The following is a 25,275-nucleotide window of genomic DNA, read 5'->3' as shown; positions in this document are numbered from 1 at the left end:
GGTAATTGAGTTTTCAATCTCGATGCTGGCCGTCGAAAGTCTATAAGTAACTATCCAACCCCCGAGTCTCATTTCTGAATCCAAGCTCAACATCAACTTCAAGCCTACACTCATCACACCAATATTCCACAAGCCATAGACCTACCATGTTGAGCAACATCAAGGAGACTTTCGCGGTCGTTCTGGCCTTGACTGCCGCAGTCTACCCCTCTTCGGCATCACCCAGCGCCAAACGCAACGCCAATAGCTTTCTTCCCGACCAGAACGTAATGGAAATTCCGCAGTCCTCTGATGCAATCAAGTACGGACACTGCTACAAGATCAAAAACCAAGACAACGAAGACCTTGGTCATCTTCCCGCCTACCCAAGCTGGAACTACCTAGGCTTCGGCTCCAACGTCAAAGCCGCTCACTTCAAGGTCTGCCAGAACCTTGGAAAATGTCACGACCCAAACAGAGGCTCTCAGGAACTCTGGAACAAGGCTCGGTTCTGGCTTTTTGACGTTGATGGCAATGCATTTTCACCTCGTGGTGAGTTCGTCGCTGCGAACTCTCCTCCTTTTGGTGGTAACAAGAACATGTATCCTGGAGGAGGCGCTTATCGATACTATGTCAACTTCTGGGTTGACAATGACTGTGCCGATCGGGATCAAAATGCTGCTGGTCGCTGCAAGGTCAGGTTGCACATTGACAACTTGCGAGATGATAAGGGTTTACAGATCGTGGGTGGTCAATTCAAGGTCACTACCAAGGATGAGTCTATCGTTGTTTCATTCCAGGAGGTCGACTGTCCTGATTCTAGGATCATGGGGGACCATGTCTCTGACCTTTAAAGACGAAGATGTACTCATTCTGAGGATACTGGAAGCAATGGTGAAACAGGAATGTGAATTCCATAGCGAAGGCAAATAGCTCGTTCATGGTCATATCTTGGATCTTCATATGGAGGAACGGTCTCTATTCGGACATGACTATGAAGGGTTGTTGCTTCTCTCAGGCTAGGGTATTAAACTAGTTCCTGGCCTAAATGGCAATAAGATTGTACGCAATTATCTATCAATGTCAGGAACCTGATGCGAAGTCAAAGGTAATGTTGACACCCCGTGCATTGGGGACTCGTGGCCGCTCAAGGCGTCTCCAACTCACAGACTCGTGTAAGTTTGACGTCGTCCAGACTGATCGTAAGCGAGTCATATTCTCCAAAGCATTCGAGTTTGAGTGTTAGTTCAGCATTAGACACGATGTTGCCTCCAGTGGACCACCTCTGGCTTTCTGGAGTCCAACCACCAGTCTCAGGATAGCTAGGAGAAAGCTGGTTATCCCCGATGTAGGGTGTGATACTGCATGAGAATCCAGCCATGACGCCCTCTGTTGAGAATATTGCCCACTGATAAGATAACCTGTATTGGCCGTTGAGGTTGTCCACACCCTGGGAGAGGTACCCATTACCCATGCCGTTGGAAAAGACAAAAGACCTAGTAAGCGATGTGTCAGTACCGTTATGAAGATTCTATGAGGTGAGGCATACAGGGAGTTGGGGCCAGAAACGCTATGGTCTTGTACCAAGTAGCCATCGCTTGACCAAGGTACAAAGTCGTCGGAGGTGCTATCGTCGAGGCCTGGGTTGATGATCACCTGTGTCTCCACACATGCTGGCGCTCGAACGCTTGTCGTGGTTGCCAGTGTGGTAGAAGTGGTTTCAGGTAAGGTTTCCAAGGTAGTCTCGGCCGAGGTAGTGATTGCAGTCTCCGAAACAGCAACGGAGGTGGTTTCGGCGAGACTTGTGGCTGAAGCCACAGTCGTAGCGTCAGACAGGACAGTCGATGAGGCGTCGGTAAGGGTTGTGGCAGTGGTGGGTCGACAGGGGCTGGCTTCGGCTCCGAGAAAGCCGACAGCCACAGCCGCCACAGTGAGAAAAGAACGACAGCGCATTACGACCGAGTAAACGAATGGAAGCGACTGAAAGCAGCGCAGATCAAGTGGCCGTGAGATGTTGAGGAACAATCGAGTCAAAAAGATCTTCTGCGAAATTTCCCCTATTTAATGGCGTCTGTCAACATAGACCCTGTCGGCTGCGGCTGAGTTACTGCCAATAGTTTCAGAGACTATTGGCGTTAGCGTCCCCTTCCACTACGCTATTGGTCGGACTTCTTCTTGTCCATGAGAAGACCCCATATTTAAGTTGGTGTAGGTTAAGTTCTGATTTTAACATGATTTGATACTGGCGTTGAAGATAAAAGAAATATGTTTATTAGTAGTATTGATACACTGCTAATAGTACTTAGACTTCAAACAGTAGAAACTCATAGATACTATAAATAGTGTTTTACATAAACTAACAGGTTAAACATGGACTTTTCTTATCATGTCAACAACCGCTCCCTGACATCATGATATGTGTTCACACACATTCATCTTACAGGTAAATCAACGACAGAAGAATTTCCGTAGCCTATTGCTGGCTTTACCTTCACAGATAGGTCTAAATTGCAGAGAAGGCCACCTATGGTTTCATAAAACAGTTTGCCATAACATACAGTATTCTTTTCAGGATCATAGGCATGAAAGCAAATAAATAACAACACACATCACTCTATGTCCCCCACTTTCTCGATAGCAGTACTAAATGAGAAGTCTAAGATGTTGCCGCATTTGTCGCCATACATAAGAATTCTACAACCAATGCAGCCGGTAAACCGCGTGTCCATTACATTGGAAGCGTGTCGAAGCGCGTCAGAGCGCGTCAAATCGCGTTAAATGTTGTCCAATCACCTTCCGCATCCAGGTCCCAATTGAGTTAGTTCAAAGCCCCTCGAGCAAGTAAAATAAGAACAACACATCTCGAAAATGCCTTCATAGACAGCCACTTATCGTCGTAGGAGACGTCATTGGATCGCGTAAGAAGGGTCCTTGCCATTGCATCGATAGAGCAGGATTTCAGCATTTCTTTTGCTAGAAGTACGAGCTCACATGTATGACCTCACTCCCACTTTGATGAAAAAATCCGAGCCGTGCGGTCTTCAAATTGATATTACGCGAGCGCATGGACAGAGTTATGGCACAAGAGCTCGCGAGCGCCAAGTCTGGACCTGACATTGAAGTCTTGCGCAAAACACGTGAAAGGCGTAGCACGACAACTTGTTCGAACATCCCGTGTCGGGTCCTGGCTTTGTATCTCGGTAAAGAGAACTCACTGACCACAATTAAAATGACTGCCGGCTCGTTGACATTAGGAATCGCTTGCCGAGATCGTTTAGTGCAGAAGCGAAAGCACTGATGGTCGATCTTGGCTAGTAGTGGATGTGGAACCTTGGCAATAGCTCCCTGCATCTGTCCAGATATAACGATCCCCCGCTTGGCTCCTCTCACTGTCCAAGCGTGCAAGGCTGTTGACTTGGCTGGTATGAGCAAACAATTTTGTTACGAATAGAGTTACCTTTCAGAACATTACACCTGACGATGGAACACACTCATGGTAAGTTTCATATCATTCAATCGAACCACAGGTTTATGTGCTCCATAGTAAGCCATCGACGAAGGTGTTGTGCGAACTTGCTTATTCGACGTCGTACAAACGTAAACTGGAGCACTGATCACTGTAGATTGAGACGTGAGCACGTCCATTTTCTTGCCAAGCGTCTGAGCCCAATTCTTCACCTCGTGGGTGGATACTCGCTCGGGGACGCTTGGAACCCTTCCAAGTCTTCACCATCTTCTTCAAATGTCAAGGAATTATAGATCCTGATAACGATCCTGGAGGCCGTAGCCATGACTCGGTTCTCCAAATGGCCTCGGCATGCTACTTTGGCAAGGCAGTCACAAGCTTCTCAAGCCCGGAGCGTCCACGGCCGAGTGAAGCCAAGACCCCTGGAACCGCGCTAGTAACCCCATAGAGTTTGCCATCGAACAGGCCAACAGGGAAACATATCGTCGTTTCGAGCATTTCCGCCCTATTGCAGATGTCCGTGCGCAAAACCATTTGAGTCTGACCATGTGGCTAGGCGGGAATGGCAGAAGTGCTTTTCTTGCTTGAGAATGGCGCTAATGATATGCAGACCCAAAATGTGCTATTTTGATGACTGTTGAGGATTGATAACATGAGAACTGGAGTTTTGTAGAGATTGAAACTGCGATACAGGTACTCTGTGAACTGGAAGATAAAGGAAAATGATTGTATGTATCAAGCGGGAAGCAATAAGCTAATGATGGGAGCATTGTTACACGCTGGTGAGAGAATAGACAAGTCAATTTTATAGTTCGGGAAAATTATCAATCACTATCAGGGAGAGTTGATGCATCACAGTTGATTAAACGTACATTTTTTAACTCTAATTTTAGTCTTAAGTTTATGTTTGTTTTTCCACGATGAATCGATTTCAATGCGTTAGGATTTTCTGTGCTAGAATCGCACAACAAATTTCAGACGACGTTTAGAATTACAAGAAGAGGTTTAAAAATATCTCTTTCTCTAGTTAAATAGACTCTGCCAGCTCAAGATTAACATGAGAACAATCCCATACTGGCGATAACTACAATCAGGAAGCTCTCTTCACTGTCACAAGATGTCCTTTAGGGTAGCATTCAATTGCAAATTCTTCAAGCCAAGATCAATTTAGCTACCCGTTAAACAGCAGTGAAACTCTATTGCACAGCCTCTCAGACTCTTCGATTCCGCTGTTGCTTTGTGCTCAGCCCCTCCATCTCAAACGACCTGAAACTACCCACACCGCAGGGTTCTTCAATCCCCAAACTCAAATCGCGACACTCAATTGGTCCATCGAGGGGTAAACGAACAAGATCTCGGAACTTGACGAGTTTGAAATACGATTGGCTCCTCAGAAGATAAGCCGAGAAATATGAACAGTTTCGCATGTGCCGCTCTGCCGTTATCCCTGTTTGTAGATCGGGGTCCAAGTAAGCGTTCCGCATTTGATGCTAGTCTCTTATTGGTTCGCTAACGAGTGTCAACGACTGAACGGATCATGGCCGTTTTGACGTTTTGTTTGACAGAGAGGCTGTGCTCACGGGAAACGAGGATTCCGGGCCTTGGCTGTCAGGTCATAGCGTTGGTCAAGTTTACTTTGTGATATGTTTGTTGGGTGATTCGAGTCCAAGCGTGCAGCCATATGTGTGGTGATATGTTTCTGAAGCCTCGAATATGGTAATGTGAAGCTCTTGGATGTCTCGGATGGTGTCTTGGCTTCTACTGTGTGGTGATATCTGTGTGGTGACAGTACTGGAAAAGAGGCAGAGACATATCTCAAAATTCTCTATATAAGGATGTAGCTTCTCTTCCCAAAGTCAATTCTTTTCATCATCAACAACTCAATCAACAAACCAGTTCACTCTTCTACTCTCTTCACTTCTATCTCCTGCCGGTCAGGTTTCAGTTAATTCTCTAACTACCATAATCACTTCTCCATCTTCTTACTCTTCTCCCCACTTTTCAATAATCTCAATCATCACTATCAAAATGCCTTCCGTCAAGAACATCGTCTACGCCCTCTTCGTCGCTGCCGACCTCGCAGCTGCTCACAGTGTCATCACCAACGCCGTTGGCGACGCTGGCGGCTCCGGCATGGCTCTCGGTGTCGACACCTCCACTCCCCGTGACGGTACCCGCCGCCGTCCTTTCCAGACTGACGCCACCCGCTTCCGTGGCCAATCTGCCGAGACCGTCGGTGAGACTCTCGCCGGTGGTGACAACAATGTCGAGCAGGGCACTGTCGACATCATGGAGGAGACTGGCGATCAGCTTCCCCAGGTCAGCCAGGGTGGCAGCATCGAGATGACTGTTCACCAGGTCAACTCTGACGGTGCCGGTCCTTATACCTGCATGATCAACTCCGATGGTACTGGTAACTCTTGGGAGAACATCCCTGTTACTCAGAATGTTGAAGGCAACGACCGTGGCCGCAACCGAGATGGTGAGATGGGCGACTTCCCTCTCGTCGCCTCCATTCCTGCTGGACAGGAGTGCACAGGTACCGTCGCTGGTGAGGACAATGTCTGTCTTGTTCGATGCCAGAACCCTGCTCGAGCTGGTCCTTTTGGTGGTGTCGTTCCCGTTCAGATGACCCAGTCTACCGGTGGTAACACCAACAACAACACCGGCAATGCCAACAGCGGTAACACCAACAACAACGACGACAACACCAACACTGGCAACACTGGCAACAACGCTGGCAACAGCGGTAACACCAACAACAACGACGACAACACCAACACTGGCAACACTGGCAACAACGCTGGCAACACCGGAAACAACAACAACAACGCTGCTGACGAGGATGAGGAGGATAACACCACTGGAAACACTGGAAACAACAACAACGCTGGTGATGATGAGGATGAGGAGGACAACACCGCCAACACCCGAGGCAACCGCAACAACCGCCGCGCTCTTCGCTTCGCTGCTTAAGGTGTCAATGGGTCAATCAATGGTTTAATAACGCGTAATCAAGAGGTCTTCCGATTGGACTTCAGATGGAATATGGTAGTAGATAGTAGCTGGACTGCTGTTGGTAATTGGATATGAAGGAGTAGATAGTGTAATACATACTGGTTTGTTGAAGCTCTTACTCATAATTAACATCTGACAACGTTGATCATCCACTTGGCAATCGACATAGTAAATGCCTTCTTGGTCTTAAAGTGAATACATACCTCAAGGCGCTCATATGTAATCGACTATCTAGAGTCTCAAGTTTAGTTGTCGACCTCTCAGTAACTCGTAAGATACACTTGACCCAAGCTCTTCCGTCGCCTGCCAACCCTCTGTCATCAACTGTAAATAAGGAAAGCTCAGCGCCCTAGTCCTAGGAACCCTTGTTACGCAGATTGTATCCACCACTCCATTTATCTCCTCGAAACTTGCTTGCCTGACATGAATCGATGCAGAGGCAGCTACCCCCGTCAAAAGATTCAGGTACTCGACTCCATTGACTTTAATCAATCTCACGACCTCATTGATAGCTGAGTCCTCTGGCCTCAACCTTTCCATCTATCTGCCATACGCTTGGTTGAGCATCACGTCTCCTCTTTTCTAGTCGACCTTGGACCACGTAAACACTCCCTTGGTCCACCACCGTACGAAGGGTTGACACATGCCCAAGTCCGAGATACCAATGCACGAATTAGCCGCCTTGCATAACCACTCAACTCCCCCTTGTCGTATGGAAGGGCGGGTTTGTGGGAGCAAACAGCCGATCATTGTACTGTCACGATTAGATATCGTCAGAATGAGGACTTTTATGTAAAGATTGTTAATAGATCGATACAGAAAAGTCGACCGATACCAGCTTTGAGGGGCACTTTAGGCCCCATTTACTAAATGGAAACATATCTGATCGTGGGAAAGATTAAAAACAAGGAGCAAAAAAAGAAAAAGAAAAAGAAGAAAAAAAACCCCGAGGCACAACGATCATCAGGTAGTATAGCCGTGCAGGAAATTTCTTTTTATATATACCGAATATAACTCATGGTAGTCCGCATTGAAAATTTCTGGCAGGGTACATATGTTATTCACGTTGTCTCCCTGCCCTTGATGTCGGATAGGAGTAGCGGCATTATAACTTATCATGATCCTATTGGTAGTTGTGAAACGTCGCTGGATATGAACGAAAGGGGAAGGGACTGCCTACTTTAACCCGAAAAACGGACCAGAGCTACTGTACATGATCCCTGACGAATGCGGCGTGGGAGCTATCGATTTGGTTCCTGGTTAGGCGCTGAGTAAAGCAGAGTAGTGAGATTCGTGGGACTAAGAAAAACAATAAGCTTTATGCACCACTTGGTTTTATTATTGCACCTAGCGCTACCCGCCCGGAAAGAGAATTCTTAGTAGTCTGTTAATTGTTTAAACAGTTGAACGTATTATTGAGATTTTTCTATCATACTTTCTTATCTGTCCTACTCGCTTATTCTGCAGGTTATTATGTTTGTTTGCGTGTACCGTGCTAGTCAGCCTTTCATGCCTTCGGAGCCTAACGGTTGCCTAGAAAAGGAAAAAGGCGGTGACAGCTGATCCAGGCGAATTGCAAGGCATACTGAACAGAGATATATAAAATTGCATTACCGTAAGAGAAAAGAAATTTCGTATTTGTTTTAGCATCGTTGTATAAACACAAGTTAGCAGAACACCAAGACAATGCCTATTTATACCCCTCTACAGCCTAACGAGATCAGACTTTTCCATCTTGAGCCATGGAGAGATAGCGCTGACGATCCCGTTCATTTGTCTCTGTTTGTCAGTCAGATTCATTACTCACCTCGATATGAAGCATTGTCCTATGTCTGGGGAGACTGCAGCAGCCCTATCTCAATCACTATCAACGGCGAGAATTTGGAAGTGGGGAGGAGTCTCCATAAAGCTCTAATAGAGCTCCGAGCAGAAAAGCCAGTCCGCCGAACGTTGTGGGTAGATGCTATATGTATCAATCAACGTTATACAAGGGAAAAGTCACAACAAGTGGCTGGAAGGACCGAAATATACCACAAAGCGTTTTCTACGACGATGTGGGTTGGAAGACAAGGGTCATTAATTGCAAATTTGCAGAATGTTGAGGAACTACATAAAGCTTTGTCGAATAGCTATCAAAATATAAGCGGCGTTGATTAATCCTGACGTAACTGGCTGCGTCTAAGACCCCCTCCAAATCGAGCAAAGGTTCCTGCCCTCCCTGCTACGCGATTTTCACTTATAAGATATCGTTCCATACTTATTCATTGTATTTCACAATCTTATACTGTCTAAGAAGACGGCTCAGGGCCGTAACGGAATCATTGTCAGAGTCAGTTCCTGTTTCCTGGCAATCGCCATCGTCCACCTGACACCACAGGCCATAGGTCTTATTGACAAGATCAGACTCAACTTCACTTTTGACATACTCTAGGCGTCCGGTAGAGCACCATTGAGCAGCTCTTTGAATTCCACCGGTGCTACAAACAGATCTACAGCCTCGCATGAGTACACCCCATCAGAAGTCGTGGTCGGTTTCTGTATCTCAGTACGAAACGCTGAGGAATAGATCATATTTCTCAATTGAAATTCCTGCTCCGAGATCCTCCAGAAGATAACAGAGACAAGTAACCTTCTACTTATGATATAGCTAAGTAACTAAGGGGAACCTTTACCATATTCTGAGATGGATGATCTTTATTTTCAAGGCTAACCCTGCAGCTACGTAAGGAGCCAGACCGGTGGGTCCGCTCGAGACTGACCTAACCGACCGAGGATAGGCCGAAACATAACGGAATATCGATATATCCGCCTCATCTGCCTTCGTGCATCAATCACGTTGCCTTTTCATCTTCTGCTTGCCCAGGCGCATCCTTTGCGTCAACGACAAGGCCAGTGCTCTGGAAAACCTGAGACAAGATATGAACCCGCTTCCAGGTTTCTGCAGAGTCTTTAAGGTCATCCATGGGAAGATCGTAATCAAAAGCCATCTCATCATTAACATCACTGTTGACGTTCGTCAACTTCTTCTTGATATCCTGAAACATGGTTTGGAGGGCTCCAAAGGTTTCTATAGTCAACATAAGCATTTGATCTACTTCCCAGACTTGTGGTGTGAGATACTCACTCTGCATCTTCCCTACGGCCTGCAAAGCATTGTTAATTGTGTCTGTTACGCCTTTGATCTCTGACGTGAGAGAATCAAGTTGATCTGTCCATAGGAAAGAGTCGTTAGGGTCTTGGTGGCATATCAACTGGGGAATGCAGAGTACTTACGGGAGGCAGCAGTAATCGATTCAATAGCGTTCTCTCCTTTCTTCCTCTCCAGCTGATATTTTTCATTAAGTTCGTTAAGAGAGTTCACTAATCCTCTGTGCTTGATGATATCCACAATCAAGAGGATCGTGCCAACGACAGGAATGTAGTCTTGGAATCCAACGAGTTAGTACTGGGAACTCTGCCGTCGCTGACTATCCTTTAGATCAATCGAAGAGGGGGAACTTACGGTACCACTTCAGCCTGCCTGCCTCACGAGCCTTTTCCGCCTCGGCTTCCAGCATGAGCCTTGCGCCGTCCACAAGATACTTGGCCTCGTCGATTAACTTCTGCACTTTGCTCTTTTTTGCTTCTTCATCTGGAATGATCTTCTTCAGGCGTCTGTCAATTTCAAGAATATCCTTTAGATCTTCGTTCTCCGTGTCCGTTTTGTACTGGGGAAAGGCCATTAGTTACAACTTCTGGTGCAGAATTTGCGGCCGGTTCTTACCTTGGAGAGCTTGTCAAACATCTCACCACACTTGTCTTCGACCTCTTTCGCATGCACGGTCAGTCGATCGAGCAATGTGTCAACCTTCCTCTTTGCGGCGTCAAATTTAAGACTGCCTCTCACCATTCCAGGCTCGCCCATGATCATAAGACTCGCGACAATTGTTTCAATGTACTTTCCCGAGTCTTTGGCAAAGTTGCCAATGCGACCTCCAAGGGTGATCATTGGTTCGATGGTATCGATTTGGAACTCATTGGCTCTCTTGTGCATTCGTGGAAGGACGATCTTCATATACTAGATGTAGCGTTATCAGTTAAATAATCTTTAAGCCACCGATAAGGCGGTAATTGCGGGTTATTGGAACTGACATCGTACAAGGTGTCATCAGAATCGAAAAACTTTTTCAGATTCTCCTTAGAATACTCGGCTTCAAACAACTGCTCTGAAGAAGGAAGAACAGTGCAAGCACGGACATACTTCTGAAGATTGACAAAGTCTTCAGAATTAAGAATGAAAGTGTTTGCAGGGTCGGAGGGGTCCAACTTGTCGATGTTGGCTTTGGGGTCACCACCGAGCAGGAAGACTTTGGCCGCATTGTCATAGCCAGAAGTGTCCTCCCCATTCATAAGAGTTTCAGTGGAAGTAAGAGACATAGTGAAAAGATGTCAAAAGTTTGCGAACGAATTGATAATAAATTGTTGCTGTTGATGTTGGAAGTTTGACGTGAAGCTTGAGGTCGATGGTTAGAAAGGTATTACCAGTGCTGGGGCGAAGTCCGAGTTTTATACCGTTAAAAGGAATGTTGCTCGTGGACTGCGATGATCGGAGGGCTCCATCACTGCCACAAAAGTAAAAGCATTGATGCTAGAAGCTTCTTTGTCTCCTATTGAATCAAGACGACATGATAACCTGGCATGTGCGGTATCATCGTTTAGAACTTGCGTAACGGCTGGCGGAGGAGCAACCAATGACGTCTTGTTGTTGCCACTTCAAGCCGGGGCGAGGCCTCGCGAGATTGATTCTGGATGCCCATGGATCCCGTTTTGTTGTGCCAGTATGCTGGAGAACACAGTACAGTCCTCACTACATTGGCCAAGGCCATGCCATTGGAGATATTTCCTCTACCCGAAGCTCCAATCGCCATCGTTTCGCGGACGCTAGCGACAAATAGAGCTAATCGACTCGGCCCCTGGCGAGCTGATCACAGTGAAACTTCCTGCAGGTTGGGAAGTCGATACCTTGAGTCGCGGGCACTCTTCTCCGTAACTTGGTGAGGTGAACGAGCTGTGGCTGGCTGACAGTTGTGAGTCAGAAGTATCATTGCAGTTCGGACTCGTGTCTGAGATATTCTATCACCAAAAAGACAAGTGGCTAGCTGCAAGGCCCAAAGGGGTAACAGGAGGCTAATACAAACTTGTCAAGTGACTTCCTATTGGAATGATGGATGCGCTATGTTTCAAAGCCAAGGGTTGGGAGCCCTAGTTTCTATCCCGCATAAATGTTAGGCAATACCTGATGTAGTGTCGTAGGTTCACCGCTAGTTGACATTCATGAGTGTATATCAGTATTTCCCTATTTGTCGATTTCTGCATAGCTGACTGTTAATAGGATCATGCGCGTTGAGGCTGCTCCACCTGTACCGCCTGTCAGACTATTTTCGGACCGACGGGAGAATACCCGCGGGCTTTGGCAAAACCGTATTGGCTACTTAGGAACCCTGTTCAGCCACAGGCCCACACTAGTGAGGCTAATGCAAATATATTGAACCTGAGCAGTTGAGACAATGCTGTGTGAGTGGCAACCCACATGTACATAAATGGCTCAAAGAGTCCTGTTTATTGGCCCATGTTGAAATGATATCTCACAAAGTAAAGGTGGAAGCTACTGGAATATCTGTGGCTTGCAACACAACGGCTGAGGATTTTGCAATGATCGGAGTGTCTCTGGGCTACCAATCTGGCTCGGTTTTGGTTCAGCTCCCAGTGGGCTCGTTAGTTTAGGAAAATTGGAGAAGAATGCAAGTTCTTCTTCGAAGCCAGTAGGGACAATGATATATATATCAGAGGCCACATTGGTCTTCAATTTAGCTTCCAACGCTGCATGAATACGTCGAAATACTTATTGTTTGTTTGATAAATACCTTGATATCTATACTTCTTACCTTGCGACAGCCTCTTGCCAACAAAATGGAAATTGAAAGAGCAGCAACCTTTGCTTTTGAGAACCTCACGCTCCAAGAAAAGTCTCTGGCACGCGAGATTGTCAGGTTCCAGTACTATGATGCTAAGAAAATCACTGTATGTCACTGACATGAATTCCTTGCCTCAACTGATCTTTGCCATGTGCATTGAGTCGCCCATGTGTCCTTGGCTAGGAGACTGACAAATACGCTAGGGCTTCTATAGAGCCCCGGTGCTCTACATGGACCAGGTCATGAAGCATCTTGCCACGGGTGCCAAGGAGTCCAAGACGACTCCGCGTCGTGTTTCTCTTTATTGCGATACTCTAGTGTTGGCGGAAACTCTCACCCTCATGGGTAATGACACTTTCATCTGCAACATCATCGCCCGTCAGATCCTATTCTCAGCGGCCGAGCAGGGTCCAGCGATACAGATGCGGACCAACCGCAATTCGCGACTGCTTATCAATTCTCAGATTCTTCCGAAGGCTTTTCGGGTCGAGTTCGTCAGCGAACAGAACCAAAGGGAGCTGAAGGAAGTAGAGATTCCAGATGACGCTTTCGGGATCTCCTACATCGCAACTGGAACAGGAACGGCCGTGAAAGTAGATGTTATTGCTACTGGCCCAAACATGGAAATGCAGAGTGAGAATTGGATGAACCTTATAAATGATGATGGGACGCTAAGAGACGTCCCATTTACTACAGAGTAAGTTAAGATCCTCCTCAATTATACTACTGAAGATCATGACTAACGAGAACAATTGTGGTATAGCAATTTTCCGCGTCTTCTGAACTTTCAGTACCTCATGGCCGCCGCAATGGTTCATGAAAGCCCTAGGCTTTCTATGTCGATTCTGAACTGGATCTGTGCTGCTACCAAGACGGTCGGAGGGTCGCTACTCGGAGCACAAGCTCAGTCACTCCGTAATAGTATTGCTGTCGACACCTCGGGCATGATTTCCAGCGTGCCATCGCTCAATATCTACTCTTGCAAGCAGATTCTCAAATCCCGCCTTTTGGCTGCCAAGGCGTTTGAAGATAGCTTCAGGGACTACACGTCTGAGGAGCGCAGTGCCAGTAGCTGGGTATACCTTGCTGCCGATCTTTTGCGTAAGAGCGACCAAGCCTTGGAGGAATACGGATTTCTATCCACCATGGCTCGAAAGCGTTACGATGAAGCCATCGAGGCGCATTCTTACGCAGAAGATCAATTTAAGAGGACTCAGGAATTGGTCACTGAGACCAGTGAACAATTTAAGGCAGATGTGGCCGAATGGGAGAAGGAGCAAAAGCTGGCGGCAGCCAAGGACATACTTATGGGGCTCATTGCTGTGGGTGTCGCCATAGCTGCCACAGTTGCTACCGCTGGTGCTGCTGCGCCAGTTGCTGCTGGTACGATGGCCAGCGTAGCCACTACGGGTAGCAAGGTAGCGATGGCGATTGCCAAGGTCAAGGAGATCATCGAAAAGATACAGGATATTTACGAAAAGCTCGAGCCTATCATAGAGAAGCTGGGCGAGCTGTTCACAGCTATCAAATCCATGGTCGCTGCGATCGAAACATCCCAAACCGCTTTAGATGTCCCCAACTCACTCAAAGAAGGGGACATGAAGCTTGATGCTCTCAATGCGACGGCCCAGTGGGATATTTTTGACATTCAGGTTGGCCTCCTCGAAAAGCAGTTTGCAGATCTGGGTGTTCCCAACCAGGACAAATATCTTTTTGCGTTGCGGTCTCTTGTTGTTCATGGCAAGACATACCTGCAGTCACAGGTCAATGTTCTCGTTCGTGGCGACGAACTGGCGACGGTCAAATTCAGACTAAGACAGCAAGAAGCAAGTCGCCCAGCTATCGAAACCATGTTGACTCGCTTCGAAGGCAACAATGACCTGGTGAGCATACTTAAGATGGCGATGTTTGATCGTCTCCTTGCCATCCGAGCGCTCATATATATCGACTTCAATTCGTATGTCAACGCCTACAACTACCACACACTAGATACCAACTCGCCTGTCAAGATGTCAGCTGTAAAGCCTGTGGTGGATTATCTGGCCGATGCTGCGCGGTTGCAAAGTTATGTTTCGGCTTTCGGTTCCAAGATATTGATTCAGCGGAAATCCTTCAAGCTTAATCATGCAGCCTTACAAATCCAAGTGGCGCAAGTCGCGAAGGAATTGAAAGGCGCCGGTCGGTTCAAATTCTCTCTTGATCCCACAGCCCCAAGCTTTGTTGGGCTTTACCGCGTCCGTGTCACTCGTGTTCGCGTCTATTTACGAGGCATCCGTGCTTTGGCCGACAAGCCACTTCGCCTCGCCCTCCACACTACTGGACGGTTCAAGGATATTGCACCCCCGCGTAGCGTCCCCACCGCTTCATCTACGTATTCCTTTACCGGGGATCCTCGGACCATTCTCTACGAGGTCAAACTGGAACCGACGGAAGAGATCACCTGCGATGGGGACTATGGACTATCCCAGGATTATACCATTCAATCTCCGTTTACGGAATGGACTGTAGAGCTTGCAAAAGGGGGTTTGTCTGCTGATGAATTGGACACTGATAGATTGGATGAGGTCGAGGTCGAGCTGTGTTGCGATGTCTGCTACAGCGATGAGCTCTGAATGCTCAACGCTTCATGCGCGTCGTAATACCACTGAGCCTTTATTTGGTGCCATTATGTACCAATATTAGTTAGTATAAGCTGCAAGTCCTGCGTGTGCTTCCATTTCAGTATGGTAGTAGTCTAGTTTGCCACTCCAATAAGAAATGCTGGTCCTTGGCACTGCAGCTTTGGTGCAACCAAGACTGCAACTCGTACCCCAACCTTCGTGCCCCAGTGAGAATTTGAGTCAAATGGCATCTAGACTCGACTGGTATTGATGAACAGATTTTGAAAAGTTCCTCTGGAAACCCTGTCTGCCACTCGAAGTCTCCCGCGGCGTGCCACCCCCTCCTGGACGAGCGGTAACCATCAGCCACCCACCAGCTGAGGGGCCCAACGTTAGAAGGCATGCCAATCAATAGTTCGAGGATTTTCAGCTTGTTTCAGAGCGCCACACAAGTGATTAGTGACAGAAGAACATTCCACCCCATTGCGACTGATCCACCCTGGCACCAAAAAGATCCGCATTGTAACTATAAAGGCGAGAGGTTAGGCAGGCATTTATTCGATCCTCTTCAATCCTGAACCCAAGATCATTAGTTATCTACCTACATTGAAGTTCACCGACATATTTCACAAGTTGCCAAGCACAGAACGATGACTGCTCAGCTGAGAATTCCCAACCCCGCATCTTTTCTGCTTCTAGATAAGAGTAGCACGGTGACGAAGATACAACTGCAGCCCAAATCCTTCGACATACTACGGAGAGCTGTTGCCGACGGCATGACGCTCCCGGCCAGCCCCAGGGAATTCGAAGCTCGGTATCCACGTGGTGTCCTTCAGGAATTCCTGGAGCGAGACCCAAGTGTATACGAAGTAAGAGATCTGCAATACCATTGATCCAACATCTGCCTTTAGCTGACCATGCTTTTCAACAGTATGTACTTCAAGTCTACGTGGCGACCCACCTTACTTGCGCGCGGTTCGAAAATGTGATCAACAAAGGCCTATCTGTCATCGGTAAGCTTCATGAAGAGCTAACACTTCAACTTGTCAAAGCTGATGTTGGAAACCGTAGCTGTGAACCTGACACGGGTCGCAGACTCTGCAATGGCCTTGCTAGGAGTTCGTCTGAACGCTCTCGTACAGGAGCAGAACAATGGTAACATCGGAGACACGCTCCATGGCATTTTGCAGAGTCTTAGAACACTGAGTAGCGATGCGTCTGACCTTTCCGCAAAATGCGAAAGTATTGAAGGGGATGTCGCCGAGGTGAGTTTACGATCCGATCGCAGCTTACAAGCTGGGTTTGGGATACCGAAGCTTCACCAAAATAGGTGTCAGACATACTTACCAAGATCTTTAACTGCAGTTTAAAGTCCAATCCAAGCAGAATTACGAATCCGCTGCCAAAGCTGAAACCCGATGGGACAAAGCTCGGGTTTCCGATGACGAGTGGCAGGGAAAGCTCAGCCGGAGGACTGAGGCTATTGAGGACTCAATGAGACGTTTCCAAGACGAGGCTGAGAATTTGGACAAACAATCCCGGATGTCTCCTCCACAAAGCTCTGTCGGATGGCAAAGTAAGAATGCAGCTTCTTTGGTCAAAATATCGAATCTTAAAGACGTTTCGTCTTATTTCATCCTCCAGATATAAAAGCTAATTTCCATTCGCTTACAGTCTTTCGGCCATTTGCAGAAGTAATCAGTTCTATCGGTGGTCCTCGCTTGAGGAGTCGCGAGGAAATTGAAAACGACTTAGAAGACCTAAAGCGACAATTTTACCGAGCTCAGAGGGAGGCCATGGACAAAGAAACCGAGTTTCGCAAGGCAACGAGTATGTTATCTCTGTCTTATAATATGCAGTTATTTCGGCATAGTAAAGACCCCTTGGCTGACCTTTGCGCTTTCAATCGCAGACAGTATTGAAGCACTGCACCATAGCATGCATGACCTGTCCTCACATGCTGAAGAAGTCGCTGCAGCCATTTCTAGCGTCAATAGTGAGTCCCCATAGTCTCCAAAACAGCCGTATTGACAAGTCCATTTGCTAAAATCGGTTTAAGTCGCTGCGTCAAGATTGGTTACAGACAACGAGGACCTTGCTCGCAAACTCGAGTACCTCCGAGGGGACATCGAAATGGAGGGTGAGCTTGGTGGAAAGCTTGGGGATTTACTGAGTTCCGAAGTTGATGAAATCTCTGAATGCTATGCTATGTGGCAAGAGATTAGATCTATAGGGGAGATCATGAGGTGATAGATATGATCAAGCCTTGACGCTTACAGAATTAACTTCACTGTAGGAGTAAAGCAATTTGATCGATTAATTGAAATGGAGCGCTATATCTATGATTTAATCCAGCCTTTTGGGGTGTTCAGTATGCTCATTTCCGTCAAGGTCACCTTACTCAATTCTGACTTTTACTGCTTAGTGCTTACACTGGCACCCCTTGTTATCTTGATACCGGTGATTACGTAAATAGTCATTTTCCGGTTTATTCCGTGGACATATGACTGGAATGGTCAATCTTGAAGTACCTGCGGAATAGTAGTCGTCAGGAAGGAGGTGTTTCTCAAGGCAGGACTTCAGATGGTCCAAGCCTAAACGTCCCTGCATAACTTGTAGACCTATCGCCCAAAGGCCAGTTTTACGTGAGCGCGCTGCACTGGGGTGGGTGGTCTCCTAGTTAGCCTTTTCTCCTTAGTAGATATTGGTGAGTGGAATGATACCACCGGTGGTGATCATGTCCTTGGAAATCTTTATTAAGTACGCATTGCCGGGCATCTTATTACCAGATGTGTTATAAGTAAAACCCCGAGTAACGCTTAGGATTTCGAGGATCCCTGGTTAAGTGTCTAAGAACTACTTTGCTATTGACTGGTATGTGCTAGTTTGGAGATGGGATGTTGGGTAGGTTGTACGAGGTTATGATGATTGATATCTTAGATGCAGAAGCATATGGCCAATACATGTTATAAGTTCCCATTTAGGTACACCCTCAGATGAATAGATGCGCAATTTTGCACCCCTATCAGAAGAACATAATGTATAATTGAGCCAGTAAATCACATCGGTGTTTCTACATAAGCACTAAAGGGCTGAGTGTTCCTAAAACCTAAGAGCTTACGCCCACTTTCCAAGTAACGCCGTAATTACTATCCTAAGATAGAGTAAGATAAGTATAAAAGTTAATAGCTGAATCAATGTATTTTTCGTAGGCGGTATCGATCGGTGCCTGGGACGGAAGGCAAATCCATTCCGATACATTCATCTGTAACTAAAACGCCGCCAAAGTCTTCGCAAAGGAGTTCAGTGACATCGAGGCGTCGGCGAATCTCGATGGTCGCGGTCAAGAATGAGCCTATGACGGGAGATAACGGTTTGGCATCGTCGGAAACTCGGTGGTCGGTCTGACAGGGACCTTGCCGACTCGATCGATATAGTTTCGGTATCCTGCGTCGGTGCCTGGGATAAAAAAAAGGTCCATTTTGATCCATTTATTGATAGTCAGAAAGGCGCTGAGATCTTCAACTAGCAGATCAACCCATTGCGTTTCGGTCAGACATAAGCCTATAACGGCCGGCGAAAGACAGGATAGCATCGTCGACGAGGTTGTTGATAGGCCTCAACTAAAGCTCGGCAAGAGGTGATGTCGTCGTTCTTGGCAATCATGTGGCTGGTCTGGGTTGATGATCGTGCTGCAGGTCTTATCGGAATGAGTGAATTCGGGTGGCCGGAAGTGCTACGGGCGGCTGATTGAGTAACGGGAGTTCGAAGAAAAAGAGTTTGGAGTTAGGAGAGACATAACGCCGGAGTTCCTTCCGTAAGCGACTCCATTGGGGACGACGCGTCGAGCACGCGATCGGGAGCGTGGCGGGAGGAAGGCACTATTGGAGGGGAAAGATCTGTGGCCAGGAAGCACAAGAATTATGAGCTGGCCCACCATTTCAAGCCGATACAATATGCGTCGCCGAGGAGCCAGTCATCACTCAGGTACAGTGCTGGAGACTTTCCAAGGCTTGGAAGGATTGCAGAAGTGCATGGTCTGGGGCCTATAGGCATTTGAAGAACCTGATGCGACTTTCCGCCAATGATCCAACCATACTCATCAAGACGCTATAGCCAGCCGAGAGATTACGCAGCTCACTATGAGAATGCAGTTTGGTGGGCTGAAGTTGCCTGAGGAGAAACTTCCCTGAGTACTCGCCGCCACGTCTACTCATGACGGGATCGGAAGTGAACGGAAGGAAGGTACGGTAGGAGTGAACAAGCGTGGCCAGCCAGGCTAGACCGCATGTGCAGGCGGGCAACAGAGAAGTCATCTTCTAAGACTTAGGGCACTAAAACAAAGTAGCCTAAGTCCCAGTCTAAACTTAAATAAGATCATCAAACCATTTCATCTTTTATGCTCTAAGACCCTCTGGCACCCTGATGGCAGTGTACAGACGTGTCGGGTATCATAAACAAGAAAGGTTCTGGACAAGACTTAACGATGAGCTCTCGGAAGGTAACAAAGAGACACGGCTGTACAAGATATAGAGGTCTTCATTTATGGATAAATGTCTGTTACTTCGTTTTTTACTTATGACTAAATGACTAATACAAGACGCATTTCCACTACTCCCATTTAGACTTGTTCTTCTCAACAAATTCCTTCCAAGTAATCGGCTTCTCATCCAACATGTCCAAGCTCTCCTTCAGATCAGCTCCAGCATAGTATCCAGGGTCCTCCAAAAGCATCATGTTCTCAGTCAGCTCATCAGCGACGGGTGGAGGCAGGAAAGTCTTGAACACGTTGGCGGGGACTTGGTTAAAGGTAGCTGGCTTGCCAATGACTTCGCTGAACTCGGACATGATCCTGTTGGGCGTGTAATAATCTGTCGCAGCGAAGATGCGCTTGTTGATGGTACCAGGGAAATTCTTGATAGCAGCCTTGACGAATTTGCCTGTCACTGTCAGTATACTAAGTCCCAAGACCTACAAAGAAAAGACTTACCCATATCGCCCTGAACATCAAAGATAGGAACCTGAGTCTTATCTCCATCACCAGGAAGAGCCCAAGCAAAGCTCCCATCATCGTTCTTGCGAATCGACCCAAACAAATTCGAAGCAAAGAAACCAGGCAGAACGAAAGTAGCAGGAACATTAATCTGACGAATATACTCTTCAATCTCAGCCTTGCCCTCAAAATGCTTAATATGCGTCAATCGCCCATTGCTAATCTTGTTCGTATCCAACAGCGACGAAAAAACGAGTTGCTTGACACCAGCAGTCTTGCATGCGTCGGCTACGGCTTTTCCTTGAGCAATTTCGCCGTTGCCGCTGTTTGTTTCCCAGTAGTTTGTTACGAGGAAGACGGTGTGGGCGTCTTTCACTGCTGGGGCTACTTGTTCGGCTGTGTTCATGTCGGCCTGAAAGGTCAGTGAGTTGTCAAGGGGATTGAGGAGGGAAGACTTACTGCGACGACTTCAACGCCCTTGGAGGCGAGCTCTTTGGCTGCTGGCTTGGTGACATCGCGGGTGATGCCGCGAATCTTGAACTCTTTGGAAAGAGCGGGGTCGTTGAGTATGGCGCGGACGACTGAGCCGCCCTGGTTACCCGTGGCACCAAAGACTGTGAGAATCTTGGACATTTTGATGGAGTAAGTAGTATTAATGCTTGTTAAGATTGAGAGTGGTAGTTGAGTGCTGGAGATGAGAATGTGAGTAGATGGTGTTGATGAGAATTAATTGATTGAGGTAAGGATTGTCTTTATAGAATCATGACACCGCAGTGATGCTGGTACAGAGGGGCTTCATTGGACGCCTCGGTGTTTCCCCAAAGCCACGAAGCTGCATAATCCTCCTTCCTCCTCAGCCTTAGCAATCACTCACCCAATCGCTTTGTAAAGATCTCTCCTCGTATTGGTGGCGGAGCTTTTCGCACGTCTTTGTCCATGATTGGTATGACGTTAAGTAAGCACTATCAAAGGATTCGGCTCGGGGAATGCCAAGACAGCGAGCTGCAGCCCTGATACGATGGAGACAAATCTAGATTCGTCTATTGGACAGATTAATTGTTAGTGCAGAGATATATGGGGAAGTTGAATGACAGAGCGACGCTTATGCAGTTAGAGATATGCATAAGGATTGGTCATTTCATCTTAGTGGGGCTCGGGGAACGAAACGATGCGAATGCCGGGCGCGAAAACATGTATGGCTGCTCTATAATACGGAGAAACCCAATTCATGCTCACAGGAGCCAATTCCTCTGACCCTCTGACGACAGATACACTCTAGCTGCTCTCGGGACCAGTCCAGCCGCTACGTCTCAGCCAATCTTCAAAGGAGCTCCCGTTAACACCCAGCTGCTCATTCAATCGTTCACTCTCCAGCTCAAACGCTCCATAGCAGGTTTTATCATCTGGAGCCACCGCAGCCCACTGCATCATCTCGGTGAAATCTTCCTTGAAAGCTGGTCCGACAAGCGTAGCACACAAGTTGCCGAATTCTTCGAACGAGATGGGAGAATGAACGGCTGGCTTTCCAGTCACACGCGTAAAGGTTTGTGCCATATCCTCTGGGGAAATCCTGGGGCCTAGAGCAAGATAAGTTTTGCCTTTGGTCTTCTCAACGCCCAGCTGGAATATTTCTACGAGTATTTGTCAGTATAGGGAGGTTGCTTACGAGGTAGGGGAGGTCTTACTTGCGACAAATGCTCCCATGTCGTGTGCCGGATCGGTCCATTGCATTGGTTTGTTCCCAAGCACTGGCATACAAAACTGTACGATACCGTCGTCTGAAACGTAATCTTGTCAGTTTTCATTTCTCGGTATGTGAACGCGATGATATGGAAACAAACCTCGAAGACGGCAATGCTGTGGCCAGATGAAGTTATTGTAGAAGAAGCCTGAACAAAGAAGGTCCGTCAGCAAATCTGGCTGTTATACAGATACCCGAAACAGGAAACTCACCAGGCATCACGGCAGTGAAGCCCTCAAGCTCCTCTCTTGCCATCCTATCGATAGCATACTTGTTGTTCATATGATGTATCTTTTTGAACTGACCACCACTCGCGGTTGGAATATCAGGCAAACTACTAAACACAAAATGCTGAACATGGCACTCTTTCGCAGCAGAAATGATGTGACGGCCAGCTTCGATCTCGTGCTGCAATTCCGACTCTTCGGTCAGGAATCTACCGGGGTATCGTTCACTGGTGAGGGCGAAGAGACCGTATGCGCCTTCAAAGGCGGTGCGCAGGCTTTTCTCGTCGTAGACATAGCCAGTCACCAGAGTAAGACGGTTGTCGGCGGTTTGGTATTTTGAAAGAAGATTCTGTGCTTTGGGTGAGTTGGCATCTTGGGTAAGAGCTCGGACAGACCATCGGCTATCATTCAGCAATGCCTCGACAACGCCGGATCCTTGTAGACCTGTGGCGCCAATAACGACTATGATCTGTTTTGACTGAGTAGATGCCATGATTTTGGGAAAGAGTATGACGAGATTGGAATATGAAAGTTCTTAGATAGAGTTCTTTGTGATGTTAGAACCCGGGTGAGACTGTCAAGAGCTGCATCTTATCATTTATTTTCTTCCGCCGTCCGAGCAGTAACGTTAGCATTCTAAAATTATCTCTATGGATTACAAACCAGTTCTAATGTTATGTAGAGTTGTACATCCTTCAAGCGGAGCGACTTACCATCCTATTGGCCATCCTAGTAGTTATCCTAGTGGTACACACGTTATGTACATCAGAGTGATACTCTTGATTTCTAATCCCCTTCCAGGGGGAGGAAGCCCAGGTTTCACGGATTTAACCTCAGATAGACCGTTCTACAATCTTACCGAGGTCGAGGACCGTTCATCACAGGTCCACATCTATACGCCTAGTAATGCATGTTTGCAGATGATCTAGAAATGGCTGCCATCCAGAGACTACTGCTAACGCAACAGACGCAAGTCCAAGTAGCGGTCGGCCGAGACAAAGGATCAGACCAAGATAATCCTGAAACAAGATTTTAACTGGTAGACTTTCACGGTAACTGAAACATGCTGCTAACCTGTACCAGATTCCAGCTTATAGTCACAAACCACTTTATCGTGAAATCTCGGCTCGACAAGACTTTAAGCTCAACACCGATTGTGAGGGAGCGCAATCGTGCATAGACCCGATTACACAAGAAGCTTTAGCCACGCTACTGCTGATCAAAAATTCATGAATAATAGAGTGGTTTCCCAGCATAAAGTGTTACAAAGAATGACCTCGCCTCATTCTGCAACTCTGGATTGCTTTACTCTTAATCGTGCCACTCCCGCGTAGACTAAATACCTAGGACAGTCGCCATTTCGAAGAGACTAATTAGTCTGTACAAGGAATTGCTTGCAGATGGAAAGTGCAGTGCGTAAGTAGGCCGGATTAATGCAAGTTAGCAGGGAAATATCTGTTCGTTTTAATTTATAATTTAATTTTATTAGCTTCTTCCTGTATCCCAGTCTTATGTTTACTTATTTACCCGACAAGCCCTTGCAACTACGATCTAAATGCCTTTTCAAGTTGCACGAGCGAGAAAACGTCTTTCCACAGGCCTTACATACTGGACGAGTCATGTCAATTCCCAAAGTCAGAGCTTCTGCCGGATGGTGAACCTTTATATGCTCTCTTAACTCTCGTTTGTATGGATGTCCCTTGAAACACAAGTGGCACACTTCGGGCCTCAAAATCTGGCGAGAATCGCGACTGAGGTAAGAACAAGTTAGCCTTTCTTCCTGCAATGGCTTCTACAACATACCTCATAGTTCGAAGCGGTGACTTCTTCCCCCTGGTAGCCTTTCTCCTTTGCGCTAGTGACGCTCGGTTTATGGAAGTTGATGGAGAGGATGTCGGAATTGTTGCAGAAGTTGAAGATGAGTATTGATGGGCAGAACTAGAAGAAGATATTTTATCCCGCATGTAGTTCAGCTCTGGCGAGTGCCATAAAGTGGGAGATCGTGTGATGCAAGGTGGAATAATAGTGCTCTCGAAGCCGGGTGATAGTGATGAAACATCAGAAAATATTGCGTGATCCATGCTATCTTGCGACGAACCAAGCACATCAGATACAATCAGCTCGTCAAAGGTAGGCGGAAAGGGTGTGTTTTGGAAAGGACTGTTATCTGCTCGGCTCGTTACGTCGGCTAGAAAGTCAGGGTATGTTTCATCAGGTAGGTACCCATCGCATGCTACAGTAAGACCTGATACTGGATCTCCCATAGTTAATGCCATGTCGTCTGATGGTTGGTATGAGTCACAGAGGGAGAGGTCCATCTCAGGGCGTATGAATCCAAATGGATCATTCAGGTCCATAATAAGTGACATATCCTCGTCGGACAGATTGTACTGCCACTCAGCGTCCATTGTGAGTGTAGACTTGCTGATCCTTAGTTCGGGTGGTGATTTAAATTCGTACTTATGGTAGACCGCTTTCTGCGGTAGAGGTAGATGTTGTAGGTAAGCTGAATAGTTGCGTTGTGTGAAATTGTGGAAGCTGTTGGGGTTGTAAGATAATTCTAAGTAATCCTCGACGGTCGTATGGGTGACGGGACGAGTGATTGGACACCTTTTAATGACATAATCCGGGTCCTCAATCTATTGAATCCAAAGCTAAAGTCAGTGAGGAAGTTCCCCAGGAAGCCGCGCTCTTGCCGAGTCGCAACACGTACCTGCTGAGTCGATATTCATTGAATTGAAATAGCATTCTCTTTCCTCACTCCCCCCCGAAGACCAACGCGACGCATTGCTGAACGTCTCTCGGTCTCAGTTACGGATCCCAAACAGAAGGTGTATAGGGCATCGGAAGAGCCGGCGAGGTTCCGTAGCGAAGTGCTACCCTCTTGGACCGTCGATGACATGATACAAGAACTATCTCTTTGTAATCAAAAACTGAAATGTTGAGATATCCGCGATGCTCGGAGTCTACTAGTCCTTTGTGCAGGGTCCTATATAGCACGGCCATGTTAGTGATTATCGCGTGGGTAGAAACAACAAACAAAACCTTACCAATGTTTTGGTGAAAGCAAGGTCTGTAGATAGCATGATAGCTCTTCAGTCTTAACGGCATGGAATATTGGTTGTGCCTGGAAGCACTGTTACAATGATTGACAACTGACAATACTTCCAGGCACAAAGGCTGAAGTTGCCGTAGAGACAACCTCCAATTGGAGTATGTTGAAGAAAAGGGATGAATGAATCGAGCTACCTAGAGGTGGTCCTCCCCTAGAAATGACTCCCTGCTCTCCAAGCTGTT

The 25,275-nt window shown here is 47.1% G+C and overlaps 8 protein-coding genes across 8 annotated transcripts; 4 read left to right on the top strand and 4 right to left on the bottom strand.

Moving 5' to 3' along the window:
* Positions 1 to 146: 146 nt before the first annotated feature.
* On the top strand, positions 147 to 833 carry FIESC28_01071 (uncharacterized protein; the record flags this gene model as incomplete). The annotated part of the gene is made up of 1 exon (XM_031155222.1): positions 147 to 833. One exon carries the CDS (start codon positions 147 to 149, stop codon positions 831 to 833), a length of 687 nt encoding a protein of 228 aa, XP_031020634.1.
* A 293-nt stretch (positions 834 to 1,126) lies between these two features.
* FIESC28_01070 (uncharacterized protein) lies at positions 1,127 to 1,932 on the bottom strand (the record flags this gene model as incomplete). Its single annotated transcript, XM_031155221.1, has 2 exons — positions 1,127 to 1,475; positions 1,529 to 1,932. The coding sequence occupies 2 exons, from the start codon at positions 1,930 to 1,932 to the stop codon at positions 1,127 to 1,129; spliced, it is 753 nt and encodes a 250-aa protein (XP_031020633.1).
* A 3,541-nt stretch (positions 1,933 to 5,473) lies between these two features.
* FIESC28_01069 (uncharacterized protein) lies at positions 5,474 to 6,421 on the top strand (the record flags this gene model as incomplete). The annotated part of the gene is made up of 1 exon (XM_031155220.1): positions 5,474 to 6,421. One exon carries the CDS (start codon positions 5,474 to 5,476, stop codon positions 6,419 to 6,421), a length of 948 nt encoding a protein of 315 aa, XP_031020632.1.
* A 2,873-nt stretch (positions 6,422 to 9,294) lies between these two features.
* FIESC28_01068 (uncharacterized protein) lies at positions 9,295 to 10,879 on the bottom strand (the record flags this gene model as incomplete). Its single annotated transcript, XM_031155219.1, has 6 exons — positions 9,295 to 9,530; positions 9,588 to 9,671; positions 9,737 to 9,886; positions 9,966 to 10,170; positions 10,227 to 10,520; positions 10,595 to 10,879. 6 exons carry the CDS (start codon positions 10,877 to 10,879, stop codon positions 9,295 to 9,297), a joined length of 1,254 nt encoding a protein of 417 aa, XP_031020631.1.
* Positions 10,880 to 12,412: 1,533 nt separating this feature from the next.
* FIESC28_01067 (uncharacterized protein) lies at positions 12,413 to 15,029 on the top strand (the record flags this gene model as incomplete). Its single annotated transcript, XM_031155218.1, has 3 exons — positions 12,413 to 12,523; positions 12,621 to 13,114; positions 13,181 to 15,029. The coding sequence occupies 3 exons, from the start codon at positions 12,413 to 12,415 to the stop codon at positions 15,027 to 15,029; spliced, it is 2,454 nt and encodes an 817-aa protein (XP_031020630.1).
* A 638-nt stretch (positions 15,030 to 15,667) lies between these two features.
* On the top strand, positions 15,668 to 17,267 carry FIESC28_01066 (uncharacterized protein; the record flags this gene model as incomplete). Its single annotated transcript, XM_031155217.1, has 7 exons — positions 15,668 to 15,886; positions 15,949 to 16,030; positions 16,113 to 16,282; positions 16,383 to 16,593; positions 16,692 to 16,847; positions 16,930 to 17,013; positions 17,077 to 17,267. 7 exons carry the CDS (start codon positions 15,668 to 15,670, stop codon positions 17,265 to 17,267), a joined length of 1,113 nt encoding a protein of 370 aa, XP_031020629.1.
* Positions 17,268 to 19,628: 2,361 nt separating this feature from the next.
* FIESC28_01065 (uncharacterized protein) lies at positions 19,629 to 20,643 on the bottom strand (the record flags this gene model as incomplete). Its single annotated transcript, XM_031155216.1, has 3 exons — positions 19,629 to 19,957; positions 20,008 to 20,422; positions 20,470 to 20,643. The coding sequence occupies 3 exons, from the start codon at positions 20,641 to 20,643 to the stop codon at positions 19,629 to 19,631; spliced, it is 918 nt and encodes a 305-aa protein (XP_031020628.1).
* A 642-nt stretch (positions 20,644 to 21,285) lies between these two features.
* FIESC28_01064 (uncharacterized protein) lies at positions 21,286 to 22,471 on the bottom strand (the record flags this gene model as incomplete). Its single annotated transcript, XM_031155215.1, has 4 exons — positions 21,286 to 21,641; positions 21,696 to 21,788; positions 21,852 to 21,899; positions 21,964 to 22,471. The coding sequence occupies 4 exons, from the start codon at positions 22,469 to 22,471 to the stop codon at positions 21,286 to 21,288; spliced, it is 1,005 nt and encodes a 334-aa protein (XP_031020627.1).
* Between the last annotated feature and the right edge of the window lie 2,804 nt (positions 22,472 to 25,275).

Source organism: Fusarium coffeatum, assembly GCF_003316985.1.
Source record: "Fusarium coffeatum strain FIESC_28 chromosome Unknown BRIP53273_contig_32, whole genome shotgun sequence".
Classification (NCBI taxonomy): domain Eukaryota; kingdom Fungi; phylum Ascomycota; class Sordariomycetes; order Hypocreales; family Nectriaceae; genus Fusarium; species Fusarium coffeatum.
This window is presented reverse-complemented; position numbering and strand designations above follow the sequence as displayed.